This window comes from Takifugu rubripes, chromosome 5 (assembly GCF_901000725.2).
Source record: "Takifugu rubripes chromosome 5, fTakRub1.2, whole genome shotgun sequence".
NCBI classification, from domain to species: Eukaryota; Metazoa; Chordata; class Actinopteri; order Tetraodontiformes; family Tetraodontidae; genus Takifugu; species Takifugu rubripes.
In genome coordinates this window covers 12218229-12242830 of record NC_042289.1, presented here as the reverse complement: position 1 = coordinate 12242830, position 24602 = coordinate 12218229, and the positions used below count along the sequence as shown (strand labels likewise).

Here is a 24602-nt window from a genome sequence, read left to right as displayed (position 1 = left end):
GCCTTCAAAAGTCATCATCCAATTTTATCTGCTGTCTAACCGGGGGGGGGGGCGGGCGTCCATGGGCTGGGACAGCATCTGTATAGCAGCTGAAACATCCATCGTGGACTCGAGTGCAGATTTGACATAAAAGAAACGGTTGAAACGTTTTCTGTTGATCAGCTTTTGATGGCGGCAGAATGAAGCAGATGTGTGAAGCACAAACGATCCATCATTCCATCAGGAGGCGGACAGGACGGCCGCCAGCACATCTGTCCGAGACACCTCTGCGTGGATTCAGATGGATGAGAGTGACACGCAGATGCGTCGACGGCACGGCGGCGCGGCGGCTCGCTAATCAAAACGATAGCGCCATCCGGGCTTCTTTGGCGGTGTTGAAGGTGGAGAATTCTGAGAGTGATGATCAGCCCAGAGTCGCGGCTCCAGAGCGACTTGTCATCGATCCCGAGGCTTTGATGTGAAGAAAACAGAGGTGGGAAAAAATATCTCCTGGCGAGACGCTGCACCCTGGGTTCACTTTGAAGGCGCACCTCGGCGTTTGTGCATGCCCGTGCATGCGGGCGCTGATAACGCGCGGTCGCGCCGCCTTGTGTGAGTCCTGTAGGAAAGGCGAAGGTGGCGGGAGATAACGAGCGCTCCGGCGTTCCCCCTCGGCCACGATGAAAGATGTGGATTAGGGTCACATTGAGCGCCCTCCTTCAGACAGTCAGGACACGTCGGGACACGTCGGGACACGTCGTGTCCGCAGCTCTGGGCACCGGTCACGCCCGTGAAGGCCGTCGTGCTCGTCCTTGGAAGACTCGATGCACCAGTTTTGCACTCACATCAGGTTCTTGAGGTTTTTCTGCCTTTATTGCTACTTTGTCCCATAGCAACGGTCACTGTGGTCCTGGAGATCCCGGCGCCGCTGCTCCACGGCTGAGCTGCCATTGCTCCCGGGAATTTCCACATCGTAACTGCGGAGTTCATCCTTGACAGGTGCGAACCAAGGGGAGCAAAATTCCTGGAGAGTTCTATAAGATGGAATTCTGCAGCGCTGTTGTCGCTACTCCTGCTGTGTTCTGAGACCCGAGACAGTTGTTTATGTTAGCCGGGCGGCGGGGCGGATAATCCCCGCACTCCCAGATTCCGGAAGCCTACAGTGGGTGAGGCAATCCCAACTTTTATCCACTTGACAGAGCGAGCATGCAGAGAAGGTTGCAGAGCCGTCATCAATCCCATCTGAGCTTTTATGTTTGCCCACGGAAAACCCGAGCGCGCTGCTCCGCTGGGACGGAGCGCTGGCTGCCACGGCCCCTCCACCTCGGCCCCAAACCTTATCGCCGTCGCTCTTCGGGCAGGAATTATGCAAATAGCAGAGTCAGGTGAAGCATCAAACGGGCTTTAAGTCGCTGTTTTGTCGCAGGGGGACATTAGCATGTATGCAGAACGTGGATTAACTATCACTCCCTCGATCCCGTATTTCAGTGTTCCAAGCAGCTTTATCAGCTCCACACACTCCTGCTCCTCAATTATTAGCTCCTGTCGAGAAGATCATCAGTATTCATGAGCAGCGCGCTTGTTTTTTTCAGTACTAATATTTGGAATTTCACTGATTTCAAAACATTTTAATTTAACTGGCATATTTGCTCCATGCGGGTTTGATATCACTTTGGCTCTGCAGCCACACCTGGAGCCGTGCATCCATCATTTTTATTGGAACCGAGCTTCTGCAAGCTAATGAATCTCTCAGCCAATTCCTTACGCGAGTCGTTGCAAACACAGCGGCTCTCTGATGCCCGAAAAGTCTTATTCCAGGAAGCACGCTGACCATTGCACCTCAGTGATGAAACCGCGATGTAGCGATTAGCGGCTAACGCAAAGAGCTCTGGAGTTACTCTAGATGTAGAGACCCTCTGATACCTCACATGGTACCACGTTCTTCTATTTTTACTCACTTGATGACTCTGCAGAACAGAACCGAGAATGAAGTGTAGCTCAGTCATGTCCAGTCTCATCCTGAATAACTGCAGAGCTGTCAGGTTGAAAAGGCTCTCAGATCATTGAATCAAGGGTGTTAGATTCAGGCTGGAGAAAACTCCTCATTCCTGTTGAGCAGCACTGGCATCACTTTATGCTTAATGGACCAATAGCGGAATAGATTCCGATCTATTTAATGTAAATGGGCTTTTCCAGTGGCGGTAATGATTTGGAAAAATAAAAGAAAGGAGCTTATTGGTCCTGCGAGTCACAAACCAGCGTAACAAAGCTGTTTGAGACGTTAGTGTTGAGCCTCGCTTTGCTGTAAAAGGTCCAGTTTATCCTGCAGCAACAAGGTGGTCCGGAGGAAAAAGCTCTGGTTTCGTCTCTGCCAAGTGTTTATGTTCTCAGGCTCTGAAGCTTTTAAATATAGGAACTTCCCATATATCCCAGGCATTTATTAAAACCAGAGCGTTGGGGTCACTTTAGGGGTCAGAGCAGGTCGGTGTGGGTGCGTAAACACAACATTTCCCAGCAGACATTGCACCGACGCTAAAACAAAGAGACCCAGCAGACCTGAAGGAAGAGGGACGTCTCCTCACCTGTCATCGCCCAGCTGTGTCACTAATATTTACCGTCGGGATTATTGACCGATTCCAGAAGTTCAGACGACAGCAGCAGCAAACACGGAGTTGCTGCAGGCTTTTCCATCAGCGGAGCTCTTATCGGCCCAAACTCTGCAGGCTCCATTGATCCTGGTGGAGGTGGGCTTGTTCTGCCGTGACTCTCGGCATTCCCACCCTAGATGTTCATCCAGAGAGGATCCCTGCTGCAGGTGAACGGCGTGACGCCGACCTCCTCCTGCACGCGCGAGGCGGGGGCTCGACCTTCGTGCCGTGTGAAGATCGGCGCTCTCTTCCTCCTCAGATGGATAGACGTTCACCGCTCCGTCATCCCCGAGTTCCTCCGGGGTGGAAGTTTCAAGCTGGGATTGATTTAAGTCATCCCCGGGCACTTTTACTCACAATTAATTCCGTTATTAATTAAGAGGCTCAACGTTGCCCCCCCCGTGGGTGAGGCAGCGGCGTCGGGGGTAGAGCGCGAGCTTGGAGAGACGCCGTTGTTCCGAATGTCTGGACGCAGCAGGAGGCCACGTTTATGGAGTAGGAATAATATCGGAGCAGAAGCCGGAGATGCTCCGGTCTCCAGTCTCAGCGGTTCAAAGAAAATTCTTCGGGTCTGCGGCTCTGAAGTCATTAGAGTGATTTCGTCCTGATCAAGCTAGCAGGGAAACAAATCTGACTTCTGCTATCAATATTTAAAATCTCAGATGCTTTTGTCCTCAAAAACAGAGATTTCTCCTTTTTTGCGCGTTGAAAGCTTCTTTAAGAAGACCCATAATTCATCATTGACCCAGAAACGTTCTTTGCTCCTCCGCCAGCACTCGTTTATGAAATGAAACATTGACTCCAAATCTGAAGCGGGAGATTCCTTCTACATCCAGCAGCGTCAGGTCTGAGGCTCTTCCAGGAGATCTAAACACCAGACGCTTCTGAGCTCTTACTGATCACAAAACTAACGGCAGCGCCATAAATAATGCAGGGACAGAAGTTCAACAACACCGTTCGAGCGCAACCGTCGGCGTCAAAGAAAAGAAACCAGGATATTCTAGCAGGAAAGGACACGCGGGGCTGCGCCTAGCGTGACATCATTTGCGTAACCATCCTGTCACGCTAATGCACATGTTCCCGTTGGAGGTGCAGCAGGGGACAGAGTCGTCTCCGCTCATCGTGACCGGAGACAAATGTCGGGTGTGGCGCGTGCGTGGCGTGACCTTCGTTTGGAGCTGGCTGGTGGTCGTGATGGCAGCCAGAGACGAAGAACAACAACACTTTGATTAGAGCTGGACTCCAAAAAGCGTCTTCCTGACAAATGTCACCGGGGATCAGACTCTGCTCTGGCTGAGGCATCATTAGGGTTTTATCCTGCGTCCTGGACAGCTCAGCACTCCACTCACACACAAGCATGCACACGCACGCACGGCTGTCGCTGCGTGTTGACTGGCTCTTTGGACCGTTGGGTTATCCTGTCATCCCTTTTATTCTTCTGCGTGCGTGCGTGCGTGCGTACGTGCGCACGTGCGCGTGCTCTCATGTCACAACCACTCCTGCTTTGGCTGCAGGCTTCCTTTTTCTGACAGAGGATCTGAAGGTGCTGACTGTCAGATGTTAATCCAGCAGGACTAATAACAGCCAGGACCCCTCCCTCGTGCATTCCCTCACACACACACACACACACACGCACACGCACACACACACACACACACACACACTCCTTTCTGATCGTTTCTCTGAGGGTGAGTCACTTGGTTGGTTGCTGCTCCTTTCTGGACTGATGGATGGATGTTGGACGGATGGATGGATGCTGGACCGATGGATGGATTTCGGACAGATGGATGGATGCTGGACGGATGGATGGATGTTGGACGGATGGACAGAAGGACAGAGTTGTGAACCCTGGACACAATAGAGGGACAGAGACATTTAACCGTACTGCGTCTTTGTTCTTTCTGTGTCCGAGGTCTTGGAGCGGCGATGCTGCTAATGGAAGCGTGACGCCTCATGGTTCCGAGCAGACACTCTGTCTCCGGCCCAGCACGGCTGGGACCCGAGTTAATCACCTGTGGGATCCTCCCGGTCATGAATCACATCCATTCAAATCCCATTTAACAATACTAACGCACCGAACGGATTCAATTAACACACAGCAATGGATTATGGGAAACACTTCCACGTCAGACACTCTGCTCGGCCATGATTAGAACCTTCCCATTTCCATCAATCTGCTGGCGGCACTTTTGTCTGCAGCCCCGTCAGGTTATTTACCTTTTCAGTAAATAGCCACATAAATAAAACCACTTCGGATAAGTGACAGACTTGTGCAAAGCATTCTGGGTAGTTTCTGGCTCTCAGGCTAATTATGCACGGGCAGGTGTCTGATCGATGGCTGGAGTTCTGACAGGGTCTTGCGGTGTTTTGGGAAGGCGTCGACCGCTGCGACGGCGTCCGGTCTCCGCACGCTCGACAGAATCAGCGGTGGCCCCGGCGAGACGGCGCCATGGCGAATTGATCTGCGCCGGACAGGAGATGAAAGAGGCGAGGCGGAAAGACACGACAGTCTCCTAATTAAATTGGACAGATAAAGAGGAAGATGAAAGGCTGCGAGGGAAGGAGCGGCTTTGATGCCAGCGCCCTGTCACTGTGGGCACCTCGAAGGTAATGGAGGACACATCCTCACAGATGAACGCTGGTTTCTTCGGACCCAGACGCCACGGGATGAAAAAAACCCACTTTTTTGTCCTTTAAGGTTTAGTAGCAGGCGACTCGGGGGCGTCGAAGACGCTCGTCTCACGCTGACGCTCTGGAGGAATCTGTCGTAACGTTGTGACAACGGTGCGAAATGAAACGAGCCGGTCCTGGTGCCACTGGTGAGCTTCAGCCTCTTAATTGGGTTACTAATTAAATACACACCAGCGTTCCTCTCCCGCATGCGTCGGCGTGAATCGCCGCCTCTGGCTGTTTTGGAGAAATCGTGCGGTGAATCCGGGACTCTCCACTCAGAAGTGGCGCTCGCTGCTTAAATATGCACTTTAAACACAGCGAATGGACTTTTCAACTGACTGATAGAATCTCATTTTGGCGCTGATGTCTACAATAACGACAGGATTAGCCGGACTCGGCCGCTTCCGCGCACCCATCCGCTCGGTTATCGTCTCTTCCGGCTCCACAAAGTGGGGAAAAAAGCATTTGTTTGGGTTTTTCTCAGTTTGTTGTTGTTTTCCTTCCCTCCGTGACTGGTGGAGGAACGTCCCAAAGCCTCCACATCTGTACGCCGGGCTTGTGTTGAGACGGGCGATTGACTCTTCGTCACCTCTGATGTTTACAACGGGCGCGGGTCGTGGAGGTTGGAATAGCTTTTATGCGGTGAATGAGCAGCTCGGACCGTGACTCCGCACTTCACGGAAAATCAATTAGGAGCTTAATGAGGGCTGGAGAGAAGAGCCGCGTGATGAACCCCTCCTCTGAGGCCATTCATCTCTCATCCTCCCAGAGTTTCTCTAATCCTTCCGTCTGTTTTTAGCTCCTCCGTCGGATTCACTCAGATATCACCCCGACGCTCCCGTCCTGTTCCCATCCCAGCCATCGCTCCTAACGGAGGCTACGTGCGAGGATTCCTTTACGGGAGGAAAGAAAGTGTAACTGACTTTAAAGCGAGTGAAGGTGCACTTTACATTTGGGTGAGCAGAGCCGGGCCACTGTCGCTGGAATTCAATCACTTTAATGTCAGACGTCGCACCGCAGGGAGCTGGAGAGCAAAGTGGGGTCGACCATGGAGGTTTTCTCCAGCTCTTGTTGTGTATATTTCTGTCTATGCGAGGTTTCGGAAGCACGCTCTCCTCTTGTCAGAGGTCATTTCTCAGAGGTAACGACGCCCTGTTCGTTTCCCAGGATACGGGATGACGGCCGCGGAGGATACACGCCGTCACGGTGGTGACAGCCTGAGGTTGCTTCTGCTAAACTCCTTAGCAAGCTCAAGCCAAGCCTTGGTTGGTAGAGTTCTTCTTGTTTTGCTTCCTCTGATGTCAAATCCTTCTTTAAATCCAACAACGGGAAGCAGGGTTGCGAAGAGGACAGCAGAGGAGCGTCTGACAGGGCCGACAGGTTTTTATTACCAGAAGGGCGGCGCTGGCTGGCACCGTGTCCTCCAGACTGTCACTCACTTCCCTTCCAGCAGGCTTTTTAGGCCACGTCAAAGATGTCTTTTCTCCCAAAAGTTGGCATAAAACAATGTTTTCCTGTCTCCGTCTCGGTTCCGCCGCTGCCCCTTCTGCCTCTTGTTTTCGGGTTCTGATGAGCGCGAGCGAGCGCAGATGAGTGATGCAGCCGAGGCCTCGGAACGGGAGGTCGTTTGGATGATTTAATGGACGATTCACCGGATTAATTTCAGCGGGAGTGATGGCGGCGCTCTGAAAGAGATGAGGCTGCCATTTTGTAGCTGGCAGGGTTTCAGGGGGGCGGCGCTCTCGACCTCTCCCGCTTCGTCCTGACTCTTCCTGCTCCTCTCGCGCCAAACTCGGCCACTTTCTTCCCTCCCACCTCCAACGCTTCACACCGTCGCGTCCTCGTCCTCCAGCTCGTCCTGTGGAATAGATGAATGTTTGATATTAGAATATGTGGAAAATCTGCGGACGCAGCAAAGGTGTGTCTGTCTGACTGCGGGGCTCCTGGAGGACCGCTGCTAACCGTGCACTTTTTGATAATATTCCTCAAAACTGGGAAAAAGCGATGCCACAGAGGAAAGTTAGCGCATTAGCGTGTCTGCTAACAGTTATTAAAGCTGGCAGTCTGGGTCAGAAGTGTCCCGCATCTCCTCTGAGAACCATCTATGGTGCTGGGAGACTGTCGGAGACGTTTGTCCCGTCTGTCTCACCTTGGGACAACCATCCGAGTAAACTGGCCCGCCGCGGGGACGCTCTGATGAGATTAGGTCCCTGGACGGCCTCCGTCCTCCTTCGCTTTTCATATGGGACGATTCAAACAGAATATTCATTCCATCGGGTCACCTCGGGTCGCCAGCCTCGGCGGCGAGGCGAGATATTAATCTGGAGCCGCTCGCTGTTTCGCATTCACGGCTGAACAATGAGCTCAATCACAGATGGAGCGACCTGATCCCTCCCCACTTATCAGCGTGGCTCCTCCTCGCCGCGGCGCCCCGGCATCATCAGCCGTAGCCGGGAGGGGATTTTTTTAATCCCCGTCGGAGCTGAATGTCAACGAGCCAGCCGGGCCTGTTGACATTTGCCTCATCGGAGAGTAAAATCAAACGGGGTCAGATTATTCGCCGCCGCCCCCCCCACAGAGATGGATGGAGAGAGATCAGAGAGATCAGGTCGAGAAAAACTCTGTTTTGACTCATCGTCAGCGTCACCGTAATCATAACGATAAAGAGGTTTGTAACGACATAATCAGGTTCCCTTTTTAATGAGTTCACCGGTATTTGTGAAACAGTAAATTAGCACTAATTGTTGTATCCTGAGGCCTTCAAGCAGCCCGTTCGCATTCTGTAAAATATCATCATGATTTAAATTCATTTTCAGAGATTCGTGTTGACCTCTGAACCCTGAAGTTCGACGGAGATTTAAAGAGCTTTGTCGGTGAACTCAGAAACGCAGATGTCAATTAAAAATGTGTTTTTCAGTCCGCTTCTTTGGACTGCTTGAGATTCAAAAGCGCTCCAGTTGGCGAGGTCGGCCCGCTCTGATCAGCCATGTTCAACATTAAAGAAGCTTTTTTAAGTGAAAAATGCCGCTTGCATTAGATTCTCCGTTCAGAGGAAACCTTTTTTTATGTCCATTTCAAACCCAGAGGAGGGTCAGATGTACGTCTGTAGCCGTTTATGGCGGCGCCAAGTCATTTATGATGGCGAAGGTTTAACGATCGCTCGGTGCTGAGCGTCCCACAGAGGCCGAGAGTGCAGCTGTGTTTACGGCTGCTTCTGCGTATCATCAGACACTAATTAAAAGTCAATCACCCTGCAAACACTGAGTGACTGACTGCTCTGAATACTCAAAGGATCCATGTTGTTGAACGCTCCCCCACTCTTTTTTTTCCTTTCTTCCATCATCTACTGTCTGTCTGCATCTGTGAGCAAGAATAACTCCACCAGATCTTTGTTGTCCTTCTTCTTCTCTGGTTTATTCACATATACATAGCCTACGTTGCGAATTATCGTGTCATTTATCCGCTCAGAAGTTTTCTCCACCAGCAAGAAGGTCCTTAAGTGAGACTGGAATCAGCCTGATAGAACCAGCCTGGAAGTCCTTAAACAGGACTGAACCAGCCTGGAGGACCTTAGACAGGACTGAACCAGCCTGCTGGACCTTAGACAGGACTGAACCAGCCTGGTGGACCTTAGACAGGACTGAACCAGCCTGGTGGACCTTAGACAGGACTGAACCAGCCTGCTGTGTTCCATCAGCGCTGGATTATTATTTCACATTTAAAAACACAAATCTCTTCCTTTCCAGTGGCCAGAATCAATAATGAATTGATTGACTGTGTGACCCCCCCCCCCCAGCTCGAGGCTAGTGGCTGAAGAATTGTTGCTAATCACAGCTCAACTGTAGTCCTCCACCGTCCCCCCTGCTGCCACGACCACGCTCGCCACCCCGCAGATATCATCCTTTAAGATGCTTGGCTTTTTTATTTATGTGAACATTTCTGTCTTCCCTAAACACAAATATCGCTGTGTTTTGCACTTTTATGGATTTCTGCCAGGCGAGAGGCCCAGAAGACCCGCCCACTTTTCAAACTCGGATCGATTTTGCAGTCAAATAAATCGTACCCCGGTTCTGAGGAACAAAGATCCTCAGATAAATGAAATCCGGGATGCTCAGGCGTGTAAACACATAATCCGGCTCCCCCGAATCCCCCGTATTGCTGGATGAGACGTAGGGAAATAAAGACGCAGAGATAATCGGAAACCTGCAGAATCCATAAAGCAGGTTTCTGCTTTCCTGCCGTGAGGATTTCAAACCCAGCAGGCGAATTGCTAACGAGTGTATTAATTAACTGTCTCATAAACACACCACCAGCTTCAGGAGCTCGGTTCTTCTGCTGCTCCTCTCCGTCCGTCATCAGGACTTTGGAAGCCTGCGTCTGGATGACCAGGCTGATCGGAGCCGGACTCACATCTGCCCAGTAGAATCTTTCAGGAACGTTTCGCCGCTCTCGGAGCGCTGGAAAGGACAGAGCTCCACCTTCGCACGCCATTATTCTGCCTCCCCACGGAGGAAATGAATGGCTGCTGCGCTAGGAAGTGGACCGGCCCTTCTAATCACGCCGTGTTGGACACGATGCTTCCTGCAGGGTGCAGGAACATGTCATCGAGGACTCGGTTACAGTGGAAGCTCCATGGTGCTTCTGTGGATTTGGCGGACGTTGTCAAGGCGACAGACACCCCTTGATGTTCATTCCCCCCCGCTTCCAGAAAAGACCTTTATGGAAAATTGGATTCTTCTGGATATTCTTCATCCAGCTCAACCCAAATCCCAGGCTGTGAATATCATGAATATTTCATTTCTATTAAGAAAAAAAATGAATCAGTTCATTTTCCATCGGCAACTTTCAGACGTCTGTTACAACTTTCGGACGTCTGCAGAATTAATCACCCTCTTGTTTTTAATAAACAAATGGGTTATCAAATAATTGTCTTTGTGCCAGTTAAATCATTTTTCTCCATATTTCTGCTCTGTATGTAACAACATTGTAATAACGCAGGTGGACACCCCCACGCAGCCCCTTCAGCCCCCTGGATTAAGGCCGGCTGGCCATCACCGCGCGGCCTGGCGGGGGCTCCTTAATCAGGTCGACTCTCCCTCAAGTTCAGGTTTTGTCTTCCAGAGGCGCCGTGCTGCCCACATGCATAGAGAAGTGGCGAGGGGTTGCCCCTGGCGACCACAGGTTTCCCTGCTCGTTGTCAGCCAGGGTTGCTGATTATCCATGGATATTGTTCAGACATGTTCTGTTCCGGGGGGGGGGGGGGGCGCGTCTGTGGCTCAACATTGGCAAGAGAAACAGACCAGCGTCAATATTGGGAGGCACCGACGAGCAGATGGACGGGAACACGAGCAGACGGAGGAGCTCTCCACCTCTGAGCCGCCGCGTGTCTGTGGGGACGCGGCCGGGCGGCTTTTTCCTGCGGCGCCGCCGAGTCCAGGCGGCGTCCAGCCTGTTGTCCCCGCTCCTGTTCTGACTGCTTCCTGCTGCGGTTTCTGCAGGTGAGACGTGCGCTTCCTGCGCTGGAAAGGCCAACGGCTCGTGATTGAGGACCTGACATTTGTCCCTTGGCGCTGTCGGGGGGGGGAGGAGCCCAGGCGGGTTCCTGCCCTCGGCTGACATTTTCTTCCACTGATGGGATTTTCCACCTTTCCCACTTGTCCTTTTAAATGTTTACGTTGTTTCGTAATCGAATCTTGTTCCAGGAAGCTGCTCTCCTTATCCTCCCATAATTACAGCCGGAAGTGTCTCGTTACCGAATTTCGTATCGATGGAGAGCGATTCGGAACGCACGTTAAGCTGTGGTGGTTTTCTCCCCAACGCCACCATGTTGACCACCAGCGAGTAACGTAAACGCCAAAGATTTTTTTATTTTTTTTTCACTTCCGATTCAAAACAATATCAATCTAGTCAGCTGTTTCCTCAGGTGGCTCCTGTAAACGTGCCGACTCTGCAGAAACCCCCCGCCATCAATAATGCCGCCTGACATGATTGATCATGTGCTGATCGCGGCTTTGAACCTCCAGGAAACTCGTTTCTTCTGATCAGACGTCCCGTCTCTGTCCAGCTCGCACTCGCGGACGCGTGTCCCTTGATTCTGCCGCCCCTGCTGGTTCCCAGCAGCGTTTTCGGCCCTTATTCTCCGACCGCTCCTCTGTGGGACCTCTGGTGTGACGGAGCATAATGAAGGGGGGCATGTTGCGGCGTTGAGATATTGGAAATGCCAGATCATCTGTATTCTATTCTGCGCGTGGCTTCCCAATTACGTGAGCTGCCTGTTCTGTGTCAGCTCAGCGTGTCATTATCAGAGCGGCAGAGGGAACTTGTTGTCATGGTGTCATACGTCCCGACGTGGGACACAGAGAAACAAAGATGGCTGACCTCTTGCTGCACAAAGACCGGGCTGAACGCGCCCCGATCAGACACGAGAGCGTCATAAATCCACCAGCAGGGGGCGATGTACACTCCACGGTAACAGCTGAATGTGAGCAGAATCTCTCTGAAGAAAGTCCAACTGAAACATTCACAGCACGTGTGTGTGTGTGTGTGTGTGTGTGTGTGTGTGTGTGTGTGTGTGTTGGGGGGGGGCGTCATCGTTTCCCCCTCCGCTTCCTGGTCCCATCAAAAATAAGCTCAGCTTCTTGTCGCAGGAGGAGGCCAGTTTAAAATCATAAATCAAGCTGTTGATTCAGCCGTGGGAACCCAGCGGCTGCTTCTGGAAAACATCTGTGAGTAATGATCCTGCCGTCAACCCGCCATCGATTTGTTTCTCTTCTTCTTTTTCCTTCCTCTCGAGCAGGAGACGGCTTCCGTCGTCTTCTGGACGTCTGAGCAGGACGTATTTCTAAAATAGCGTTTTATCGTGTCGCGTGTGCAGCTTCACGTCTGTTGACGGGCTGTTCCGGCTCGTTGTGCCGCCGCTCCCTTATTTCATTACACTTTGATGAAATTAGACATTTTTCTATTTTTTTTTCCCATCCTTTGTCTAATTAGTTATTTTCTTTACACCTTCTATAATTAAAAACAGGCCACACACACACACAGAGGAGCAGCCTGATGATTAATCTTGATGATTCATCAGTTTTCCGGGATTATTTCATGCCCCGGTAGCTCTGCTGCATGAACCTCTGCTCCGGTTTAATTGCGTCCTGCTCTCAGGTCTCTGCTTCACCTTTTCGTTTAAGCCAAACCAAGAAGAAGGGTCGGTGAAGGGGACCTTTTGTCTGTTCTGTCATTGTGCAGCGAAGCCTCTGGAGGGGATTCGGATGGAAACCTCTGACCCCCCCCCCCCCCCCCCCGGTGTGAGTGTGTGTGTTCCTGCATGTGTCTGCTCTGATTGCAAGTGTGGAGGAAAATCATTCAACGAGAGGGAGCCGCGATCCCTCACCTGGATGTCGTGAATCAATAAACGCAGCTAAAGGGGCAAATGTGCGCCGTCGCGGAAGGTTCCAGGTCGACGCGGTTCCGTTTCCCACGCAGGTTAAAGTTTCCTGCCGCTTCCACGGGTTTGATTACGAACAGCGACGTTCATCTGCTCCTGGCCCACGATGAGGGCTTTGTTCCTACCTGGGTGGGAGGAGCTTCAGCAACATCTGCCGGCGTCTCGCCCACACGCGATGACTCGGTGTTAATGACTGTGATTAGGGGCTCCGGCGCTCTTCGCCCATCACTCAGGCCCGGCGGCGGCAGGTGAGATAAAACCTCGCCGGCCGTCAGCGAGCGGCTAAAAATACCGAGCGGAGTGACAGCTGGTACCGCAGAGCTGCTCCCGAATGCCTCCTGCATGCTGATGTGACAGACGCGTCACAGCAGGAGAGACGACGTCACCTTAATAAGAAATGTGCCCCCGTCCAAGGTGACGAGCCAACTCTCTCTCAGGGGGGGCAAGTCCAAAGCTACAGACCAAGGGAGTGTGTGAGGGGAACAAGCAGAGCTTTACACATCAGCCGCTCACCTGTGTGTGTGTGTGTGTGTGTGTGTGTGTGTGTGGGCTCAGCTTCAGGTCCACACTTCTAGCTCAATATCCCCCCAGAACAGGAGCGTCAGAGGGGGGGGGGGGCAGACGTCTCTTTGTCTCCTCTGAGAGTTCTGATGGAGGGCGAAGACTCGACCCCAGAGATTAAACCGCCTCTACGTCAGAGGGGAGTGTTTGCTTTATGATTTCCAGATGATTTACTCAACAACCGCGGAGTAATGATAAAATATATCATGTAAACGGTGGGAAGTGTTCGCCGTCCTTCAGTGTGTAGTCATCCGGCTGTAGCGTCTGCATTGTGTGTGTGTGCGTGCGTGTGCGTGTGTGTCTTTATGCCCTCTCAGGTTCACCGGCGGCCCTCTGTATTATTTATTCAACGGTTCCTTGACTATAAAAAACATCCTTGTCTCCGTCCCTGCGTTTGTTTAATCGCAGGAATCTTGGCTAATGGGCCGAGCTTTATGAAACAGTAACGGGAGATCACAGGAGCTCCATAACCTTTAAGTCTGGAGCCGCGCAGAAAAAGAAGAAACTCACCCGCCGATGTTTAACACTTCAGTTTGCTCTTCGGTGTTTTTCTTTTCTATGCTCGTCTGCTGGCAGAGTGAATGAGATAAGTGAAGTGTCATCCTGTCTGCTCATTCCGGAATGGAAAAATCCGAGAGGAGTGTGGGTGAAATGTCAAAAACTGCCTTTTTAACGCCGTGTGTAGAAGGAACCCGGTGACACTGTGTAGCTCAGAGGGGTGGAGGGGTGGGTGGAGGGGTGGGTGGATGGGTGGATGGATGGATGGATGGATGGACGGGTGGGTGGATGGATGGATGGGTGGATGGAGGGGTGGATGGATGGATGGAGGGGTGGGTGGGTGGGTGGATGGATGGATGATGGATGGATGATGGATGGATGGATGGATGGGTGGATGGATGGATGGGTGGATGGATGGGTGGATGGATGGATGGATGGATGGGTGGGTGGGTGGATGGATGGATGGATGGATGGATGGATGGGTGGGTGGGTGGGTGGATGGATGGATGGATGGATGGATGGATGGATGGGTGGATGGATGGGTGGGTGGGTGGATGGATGATGGATGGATGGATGGAGGGGTGGGGTGGGTGGGTGGATGGATGGGTGGGTGGAGGGGTGGATGGGTGGATGGATGGATGGATGGATGGATGGATGATGGATGGATGGATGGGTGGATGGGTGGATGGATGGGTGGATGGATGGATGGATGGGTGGGTGGGTGGATGGATGGATGGAGCTGACCATTTCCCCTGGAGACAGGCTTCCCCTGTTCCTGGAGTGTTCCTGATTAGCATGTAGCGGCTAACAGCAGCTGGAATGCAGAAACCTGTTTTGTTGGTGAACAGACATTTTAATCGGGTCCCTTTCAGCACTCACACCTCAGGTATGAAAAGAGAGACGCAAACGGGTCGGCTTCTTTTGAGAGCTCATTGTCTCCACTCTGATATGAAGTCAGACGGCGGTGAGGTCCACCAGCAGGACCACTGTCAGGGTTTCACTGGCGTCTCTGCCGCCTTCATGTCGTCCTGAGGTCTAATGGCACGTTGACCCAGTCGCTGTCCGTCAAACATGAGGACGTCCTCCTCTTCCTCCTCTTCAGCTAACGAGCGCTTGTTTTATGTGTGCATGTATCGTTCCATCAATAACTGCGTCCTGCTGAACAACATGGTTGTTATGGTGACGACTCCAGGCTGATGTTCACTGGTTCCCTTAGAAAAACGCCTGAACCTCTCTCTCTCTCTCCCTATGTCTCTCTCTCCCTATGTCTCTCTCTCCCTCTCTCAGGTGTTCACCAGGTACGGTAAGTGCTACATGTTCAACGCCGCCGAGGAGGGAAAGACGCTGCGCACCACCATGAAAGGAGGGACGGGAAACGGCCTGGAGATCATGCTGGACATCCAGCAGGACGAGTACCTGCCGGTGTGGGGGGACTCAGGTAGGCCCCGCCTCCGCGTGACCATCCTCCATCCTCGCCATCCTCGTTTTGTAATTAAGTGATTAAGTTGTAATTATCAGCAGGAATGATTGAGTGTCCTGATGAGTTCTGCAGGGAGAGACGGCCATTAAATGCTAATGCAGGGCTGCGGGAGGTCTGGATGAGCTCGCCGGGCGTTAGCAACCAGGCGGCGATCTGATTGCGTGCATCTGATTAAAGGATTTGTGCACGCTTTTATCCCTTCTAATCAGTTTCTGGTGTCACGTTCTGCTGAGTCACCTATGAGAGGTGTTATCGGTCACCGCCACATTTTACCACCAGCGTTTCGGCTTCCACGCCGAGCTTTCACGTTAGCTTCTGCGTTGACGTGCGCGTTAGCAGCTTGTTAGCGTCTCACATTGAGTGTTTTGGAGGGGGCTCGCCGTCCACAGCTCGATAACCCACCCACTGGTGTCTCGGTGGGGGTCCCGACAGATGGACGCCGGACGCCTCTGAGCACCTTCTGAGTACTTCCTGCTTACTTCCTGTCCATTTTCCCTCCGTGTCCTGATCCGGGATCCATCCAGCCCGGCGGCGGTCCCCCATCTTCATTGTAGCCTGCAGGGCAGCCGCCACAGTCCTGCTCTGCAGCTTTATTGACAAGAATTCAGGGAACAGCACGTTTCCCAGCAGGAGATGTGAGGAGAACAGAGAAATGTTGAAGTTGTGGGAGTTGAGACGGCCTGTTGCCTGGTTACCAAGATGAACAAAGTCCATGCTGATAAAAATAAGGCGGGCGTGTCCTCATCTTCATCGACACTTACTGGGGGGAACACGAGTGTCAGACGGTTACCCCCACATCTGCGGCATCCAAAGGTTAACGAAGGCCGATTAACGCTCAAAACCCACTGAAACACGACTCAGCTATGTTTCCATGACAACCCAGGCCCCATCAAATCCGGTGTCTTTCCTCCTCCTGCTTAAGTCACTCGGTGAGGTGTGACAGCGGTGATGAAGTACAAAGTAACCGTGGCGACCTTTGATTGTGAGGAAAACATCATTACCCACAATTCTCTGGAGCATCTCTCCAATCTGAAGAAGGGGAGCGAACGTGGCGCCGTGTTCTCAGGCCCACGCTTCCTGTCCCCTCAGTCCTCCGAGGCGGCGACCTTCTGAGGCGGCGACCTTCTGAGGCGGGACGAGCGCACGCCGTGATTGAGCGCCGACGCTGCGACCTTCAGCCTTTCACCAGCGTCTTTTTTTCTGTTGATGCAAGATTGTCAGGGTTGGAGCGGCGCGGCGGCGCTGAGAAAGTCCAGAAATCCGTTTCCCACCTTGGCTGGTTGTGTGTCGGTGGATTTGGGTGTGGCTTCACACACACACCGAGCGAGCAAACACACTCCGCAGCAGGCAGATGGTGAACACGGGGGCTGTTTTCACCGATGTAACGACGGAAAATTGCTTCTCGTAAAAGAACAAATGTATTTTTATTGGGTTAAAATACGAGGCCGTAACCAATAACGAGCGCTGATTGGAAACGCGTTCTTTCATCAGCTTTAGCGGGTGGGCGTGGCCTCGTGCGGCGCCGACGCGTCGCATCGGTTCTGTGATCCGATTGAAAATGTTTGCTTCACCTGAGACGGGACCAGGAGATCAAGGCTGCAAGGCGCGAATGTTGTTATAGTACTCAGAGGTTCTATAAAACACAGACACACACACACACACACACACACACACACACACACATACACACACACGTCCACCTCAATATGACTGAATCATGCCTCTGTCCATTAGAATTGGGTAATATAACATTATGTGTGTGTGTGTGTGTCTGTCTGTCTGTGTGTGTGTGTGTGTGTGTGTAGGGGGGTTGTTTGCGAGGACTTTGAGCAGAACTCTGAGTGCAGGAACACGGAGTCAGAACTTTATCGATTCTATAAAGGCTGTTCACTTTTTGCTGTAACTATAATTGCTTTTTGTGTGTGTGTGTGTGTGTGTGTGTGTGTGTGTGTGTGTGTGTGTGTGTGTGTGTGCTGTGGTTTATGAACTTAAATACATCAGCTAAGCGGCTCTCCTCTGTCTCCTCCAGAGGACACGGCCTTTGAAGCTGGGGTCCGAGTCCAGATCCACAGCCAGGCGGAGCCGCCCTTTGTGCACGAGCTGGGCTTCGGGGTGGCGCCGGGCTTCCAGACCTTTGTGGCCACGCAGGAGCAGAGGGTAGGTGTCCTCCCCCCACCAGGGGAACCTGCTGGTATCTGTCCGCTCCTAACACACGCCCCAAACACACGTTTCCATGACGATAGCGCGCTTCACTGGAAGCGCCTCCTGCTGGGAGGAAGCGGGATTGTTGGAAGCTTCGGATGGAGACGGACAGATGAAGCAGCCGGGCCTGCGCTCCACTGACCCCCAGCACTGACCCCAGCACTGACCCCCAGCACTGACCCCCAGCCCCCCCCCCCCAGCCCTGGGATCAGCCATCCACAGCTCTTGTTGGTCCAGAATGACGAAGCTTCCAGCCGTTTTCTCTTTTAAAAAACAAAAACCTGAAATCTTCGGCACGTTTCGCTGGACCGACCCCCCTGGACCCACTGACCCCCCGGGACCCACCGACCCCCCTGGAAGCGTAGGGACGGCCTCGGCCCCATCAGAGGGGCATCGTCTCAAACCCCGCCAGCACCAACAACCTGGCGCCAAAAACCAAGCGTCCAGCTCAGCGGAGCGAAGGGAGGCAGATGGGACTCCACAGGGCCCGGCCGCCGTCCCTGGCTCCTGTCCTGTCCACCGTCCCTGGCTCCTGTCCTGTCCACCGTCCCTGGCTCCTGTCCTGTCCACCGTCCCTGGCTCCTGTCCTGTCCACCGTCCCTGGCTCCTGTCCTGTCCACCGTCCCTGGCTCCTGTCCTGTCCACCGTCCCTGGCTCCTGTCCTGTCCACCGTCCCTGGCTCCTGTCCTGTCCGCCAACTGAGCCCGGAAATCTGTTGGATCGTTCTCCGTGCTGCTCAGCTCCTCTCGGCCCCGGATGAGTTTCCACTCATCTGCAGAAACGTGCGCGTCAGCATGTTCGGAGTTACCAGGCGAAAATGTGGAATTACGGAGAATCCTCACGTTAATCCTCGAAAGGACGATAACCGAGGAGATTTGTCCGGTCATGTCCCACCTGAACCGGTTCTCCTCCTCTCCTCCCAGCGTTCCCTCCGGCGGCGAGCTCCTCTCCACCCTCTCTCCTCACCCTCCACCCTTTTTCCTCTGAAAGCTTTAAATCAAACCCGTGTTTCTCCGCCCTCACTGACCCCGCCCCCTCCTCTCCCCCACAGCTGACCTACCTGCCTCCCCCGTGGGGAGAGTGCGAGGCCAAGGCGCTGGGCTTCTTCCACGTGTACAGCGTGACGGCGTGCAGGATCGACTGCGAGACGCGCTACATCGTGGAGAACTGCAACTGCAGGATGGTGCACATGCCCGGTAGGGAGGCGGCGGCGGCGGCGGCGGCGGCGGCGGCGGCTGCCGGCGGCGCTCCGCTCCCCGTGTTCACGCCGCTGTTTCTGTTGCAGGCGACGCGTCTTACTGCACACCGGAGCAGTACAAGGACTGCGCCGAGCCCGCGCTGGGTAGGTCCGCACGCGCACCGCGGCACACGTGAGCGACGCCAGAAAAGGACGCCCTGAAAAGGTCGATAGCTTCCGTCAGGCCCCGCCCCCCGGCCGTCCCCCACGGCGCCGGGCCGTGAGCGTGCGGGAAGCGTCTGACAGGTTCCGTTTAATGGAGGGACGATGGCGCAGATAGCGGCTGATATTTGCTGGTTCTGAGCTCAATTATGCAGCCTGACACGGTTCCTGGCGGCCGTTATCCGGCCCCTCAAATCCCACAGTCGCTATCAGACGCGTCGGTTCTATCGACTGCTGCCGGGAACAGATGTTCCGCAGAGCTGATCCGATTTTGAGACGTATGAGAGCTGGGCGAGGAGCCGTTCGGGGCTTTCGGCCTCCTGGAGCAGCAGGATCCCGGCGGCTCCTGTCCCAGCACGCCGTTTCAAATACCTACTTAACGATAACGAATCCAACGAGGGTTTAAACGGGTTCAAAATGTCCTCCCGAGTCCTCAAACCTTCATGTGTTTCTGGTCATCTCTGAGCGTTGAGGCGGCTCCTCGTCAAAGGTCAAAGGTCGTTTTCTTTTTCCCCCCCTTGTCTGTTCCTGCCGCCCGGTCCCGGGTGAAGCCAAACTGTCGGCGGTGGAGAACAGCAACTGCATGTGCAGGACGCCGTGCAACATGACCCGCTACAACAAGGAACTGTCCATGGTGAAGATCCCCAGCAAGACCTCCGCCCGCTACCTGCAGAAGAAGTTCAACAAGTCGGAGAAGTACATCACGTAAGTCGGCGGCGCGGCGCCGTCCAGCTGGGACGCCCGTCCCGCTCAGACGGGCTCATTCACACTGGGGTTTTGTGACCTCAGAGACAACATTTTGGTTCTGGACGTGTTCTTCGAAGCCCTGAACTACGAGACCATCGAGCAGAAGAAAGCTTATGAGGTGGCAGGTTTGCTGGGTGAGTTCTCCTTAGCCGTTAGCATAGCTCGAGCCTTCGGCGCTGTTGTTGCTAGGTGATATAAATTAGCCCTGAAGCTCTTCAGCCGCTCTCTTTTATTTCAGGGGACATTGGTGGTCAGATGGGTCTGTTCATCGGCGCCAGCATCCTCACCATTTTGGAGCTGTTTGACTATGCTTACGAGGTCAGTTTAAACTCTCGTCCACATTTGTTTCTAACTCGAACCTTTTCAGGAGTTCACGGTTCAAGTTGTTCCAGTGCAGCAGGAATAAAAGGGGCCAGGAAGAGAAAAAGGGAGATAAGAGCTAGCTAGCTCACTTCAGCGCCGACAGGAAAGAAAGATGCTTTTCTATTACCTTTGTGCTCGTGCTGCTCTCAGCTGTCTGACGAGGACACGCTGTAATGGTTTTTACCTCCCCTGGGCATCTGGAAAAATCCTTCTCCAGAGACTTTTTTCCCGTCTAATAGAGTGAAAGCGATGCGAATCCGTTACGTCAGCCGTGCGAGCGGCTCCAGCTTCCAGCAGCTTCCCGCTGCTGTAATTGACTCAGCTCTCAGCGACACTTCGGCCTCGGCCACCGTTCTTCTCCTGACCTTGTTTTTCTGATCCGCAGGTGTTGAAAGAACGGCTGCTGGATTTACTGAGCCGAGAGGAGGAGGAGGAGAGTCGTGGGGAGGACGTGGTAATTCGGACAGATCGTTGTTGTTCTGGACGCTAACGTGACGCAAGCTAAGCATGTTTTAGCGGCCTGTGGCTGCTGGAATCCTCCGCTGGTGGCTGCACTTCATTTCACTGACTAAACTCGTAGCTAATTAGGCTCCCTGAACCAGATCCGTATATTTTTACAGTGGCTGAAGTTTAATTTAAGGTCCCCTCAGGGACCAGGCACTAGCGTAGCTAATAAAATGTCCCTTATTGCTGAGGAAGGACGCGGCGAAGGGACAACAGCCTCACTTTTGTAAAACGCTTCCATGGAATCCAATATGTTCCTGGTTTGTTTTCCCAGAGTTCCTGTGACCCGGTGGCGAACCACTCGGAGTCCATCAGCCACACGGTGACCATCCCCCTGCAGACCACGCTGGGCACGCTGGAGGAGATCGCCTGTTGAGGCCCCTCCCCCCCCCCCCCCCCCCCGTTTCCCGTCAGAACCACGCACATCCGGAGGTGTCCGTGACGTCACACGTTCTGTCGCGGCAATCCTGCAGGAGCCGGAAGGGGGAGTGGCGAGGGACGGGAACGGGCGCCGCGCTCTGTCACGGCGCCTCGTCCGACGCCCTCATGGGGATTAAGGAGCTGTCGTCTGGACGTCCTGGCCCCCTCTGTCAGCCTGGACCGGGCCGAGAGGAGAAGCGGACCTGCGGACGCCTTCCGTGCACGCAGGAACACTGGAGCTCATTTACCCGCCGCGTCCGTGAGCGTCGCTGCCAAACAGGAAGTGTGGCGAACTCTGTCTAACGTGCATGCATCCGTCTCTCGCGCTCGTTGGTGATGCGGCACTGCGGCGTGGCTTTACTGTACCTGTGCACCTTCTGTCTACGCAGCGACCACCTATTTAACTCTGAATGTACAGGTTTTTCCATCAACTGTGACCCGTCTTTGCGTTAAGTAAAAAAAAAAAGAAAAGGTCGCAGATGAAGCCCCCCCCCACCCCCGTCGGCCCAGGTCGAAGCAGGTCGCTGCTGGACCCCTTCAGAGCTGCTCTCCGCGCTCACTTTAAAGGGATGTCACACTCGAATCGCTAATCACTGCACTGCTGCACCTCTCAGGCTGGATCTGGATCTGCTGCCTGTCAGGCGGAGAAAAAACGAATAGGTCCAAACTGAGGTCGGTGGGACCGGTCCCCCCCCCCATTACCACCTTATTTTGTCCTGCACTCCGCCCCAGTTTTCCCCAGTAACGAGCAGCTCCCGGTCCAGCAGCGACTTGGCGACAGGTTGATCAGAACCGGTCTGTGGAGGGTCAGAACAGTTCTCCTTCCTGTGTGTGAACGTCGGGATCAAAGGTCAGACTGTCGCCCTTCTGAGAGGCAGCGGGACGTCCTCGTCCCCGCGTCCCTCGCAGGTAGGAACCAATTCAAGTGCTTTGTTTGATTTCTGTGAGACTCTGAATCGCGACTTCCTGTCTGTGGCTCCGCCCCCAACTCATTCCGTCTCCGTGTGCCGTCTCACGCTGTGGCTTTCGGACCGGCGCCATGCTCAGCTGGTCATCCAGGCCGCCCGCCCCCGCCGAAGCAGCTCCGGCGTGTCCACTCTGGACGGGCGATTGTCGTTGTGACGCGGCGTGCAGTGTGTGTTTTTAATGTGAATCGAGTCAATTAAAGATGTTGTTTTGCAGCGCTGGCGTCCTGTGGTTGCACACGAGGCCTTTTTCTTCTCGTCTCCGAGCTCCATGTGAGGTTTGTTACATCAGAGACTGTTGCGCCTACGAGGGGATCACGCGAGGATGCTAACGCCGCTGCGTGTGCTAATTAGCGGAGCATTTACCACCATTTTGTGTCACCACGGCTCCCTTTTCTTCTAGACGATGACACGGCGAGGTCACGAGTTCACCCTCAGGAGACCTCCAGGGACTTCAATGACCCTGCGTCTGTCCCCAGAAACCGTAATACAGTCATGTCGAGTTAGCAGGTTCAGGCTAAAGTGGCAGGTTTAACAGGAGGTAACCAGGCCTGCAGGGGCGGGGCCTCCTGCTGCTCAGGTGGAGGAGGATTACGCAACTCAGAGAACATCAAGTTGGCACAGAGCTGACCTGACATGATTCCAGGAGCTCGGACCGGGGGGGGCGGGGAGTCCGGTCCGGTTTGATTAAGCTTGGCTCCTCTCGCTAACGTGGGCTCAGATCAGCCTCTGATTCCTTTTAATTCCGGCTCCTTTTCCGTTTTCTCAATGAACTAAGAGAGAAAACGGCTCCCGGTTCTGGATTACTTGTTTTAATGCTCTGCGATTCTCTCGTTTCTGCAGGCGGAGCTTCAGTCTCGGCTCATTCGCTTGAAATTTTATGGAGCCTGAAGTACCTGCAGGTCGGGAAAAGTGTAACAGAGACTCCCGGAAGCCTCAACCAGCTCGGCTTCGGCAGGATTTACTGCACTTTTACAGAAACTATTGGCTCAAGAATGTCTCAAACGTGGCTAAAGACGGTTTTTTTCCACTCTTGTCGTTAAAAAAGGCCTTAATTTATAATTAAACATGAGATTTCTGAAGGCGATGGCGGGAAACACGCACTGGTTCAGAAGCTAAGCTAGCATCTCCCTCCCCTTTTCCCCGTTGGCGCCGCCCAGGTCCGTTGTTGCAGCCGTCCGTTAAAACGTCAGCGGTGTTTTTCATCAAAGTCCTGAACAATCAGATCTGAATCGAAGCCATTTTGATAAAGTCTCGGTTAATCAGATGTTCCGCACACAAACTGTATCTAAAATCCGCTTTAATCCGCTTTAATCCGCCTTAATCTGATCTGTGTTTTATGGCAACAACAGAGCGCCGCTCAATAAAAAAGCGGATAAGGCGCCATCGCGAGATCATAAAAACAATAAAAACACAAAGTAGAACCTCTCAAACTGAACACAGACGAGAATAAACGAGTCTTGAGATGAGATTTAAAGGCTGGCGGCGAGGGCGCAGATCTAATCTGAGGGAGCCGTCGGGGGGGGGCAGAGTTCCAACCTCCATCTGGGAAACCTCCATCTCCTGACGGCCAGGGAGGGGGCGGGGCCAAACCATCTGGAAACAGTCAAGCAGACTGGGAGCCGGTACTGGGACGAGCAGCCGGCCAGTCACCGAGAGGCTGGTTGTCGCTAGCATCGAGCGCCTGTTTCCTTTATGAGTGTTGGTCCTCCTGACGCGTCACCTCCTCAGGCGTTGCCGCAGGCTAGATCACATTTAATTAGCCGTCGATTCTCTTTGCAGCTCTTAAGTTAATTATTATGGGGAATCAGTGCCGCCTGATATTCCACCAGGCCAACCAACGCTCCAACATCGGTGCTCCTGAGATCAGGGGACGGAACGTGAACCTCAAAGAAATATTGGCCCCGCCCCATCTGCTCAAGATGGCTCTGGAACCAGGAAGTGGTTCCTTAGTGTTCTGCGCTCTGATTGGCTGAGGTTGTCTCTGGTGTGTGTGTGTGTGTGTGTAAAGGTGTGAACCAAAGCAATAAAAACAGTGGAACCGTCCAGTCCACTCAATTCTTCATCCATCATGCAGAAATCTACTTTCAGATCAACTCTACAGCACCAGTAACATTTGGACTATATCAGCGCGGCCCCTGAGAAGTTTGTATTTGCCAGGTGTTTGTTCCATGACAGAGTGATGGTTACACACCAGCAACAGCAACCCCCCCCCCCCCCCCGTTCAAGAACCCAAAATTAATAAATAATCGGTCCTGCTCCGAAGCGCGGAGCAACACCGCCATCTGGTGGCGGCGAGGCTAAACTGTCAATGTAAAGAATACGATATTCGCGTTTGGATCTATTTGTCCATCCTGGGCCCCCATAGATCGTTCAGGCCTTTCGACACCTGTGTTTTAATTCGGACAGAAGCAATGTTTAACAGGATAGGTGGGTTTTTTTTACATGTCTGCATCTTCAAAATGTTACTTTTAACTTAAATACTGCAAGCGTTTTTATACATTTATATTACGTCTAAATTCGCGAACTTTTAAGTGGAAAAATCCAGGAAACTCAGCAGGTCAAAAAATGTTTGTTCTTTGGCGTTTTGGATTCCGGAGGATTGGTTTTCAATCCCTTTGGTATTTGTGCGTATTAAAGAAATGATTAATCTCTCCCTTCTTGTCTGCAAACGCTGCATTTTCGCCTTAATTTTTAATTTGAAAACTTACATTTGGTCCCGATG

General features: G+C 53.1%; 1 protein-coding gene across 4 annotated transcripts in view; it reads left to right on the top strand.

Moving 5' to 3' along the window:
* Window positions 1–24533, top strand: part of asic2 (acid-sensing (proton-gated) ion channel 2) — a 162401-nt gene extending 137868 nt beyond the window's left edge. For 3 of the 4 annotated variants that reach the window (XM_029836395.1, XM_029836394.1, XM_029836396.1), the window contains exons 3-11: window positions 15085–15235; window positions 17307–17434; window positions 18531–18675; window positions 18765–18821; window positions 19430–19583; window positions 19668–19759; window positions 19864–19943; window positions 20374–20442; window positions 20767–20868. In XM_029836395.1, the coding sequence (XP_029692255.1) occupies window positions 15085–15235; window positions 17307–17434; window positions 18531–18675; window positions 18765–18821; window positions 19430–19583; window positions 19668–19759; window positions 19864–19943; window positions 20374–20442; window positions 20767–20868 (978 nt within the window). Of the gene's footprint in view, window positions 1–15084; window positions 15236–17306; window positions 17435–18530; window positions 18676–18764; window positions 18822–19429; window positions 19584–19667; window positions 19760–19863; window positions 19944–20373; window positions 20443–20766 lie in introns of all 4 variants that reach the window. The other variant, XM_003964823.2, reaches the window with a different exon arrangement.
* Window positions 24534–24602: the final 69 nt, after the last annotated feature.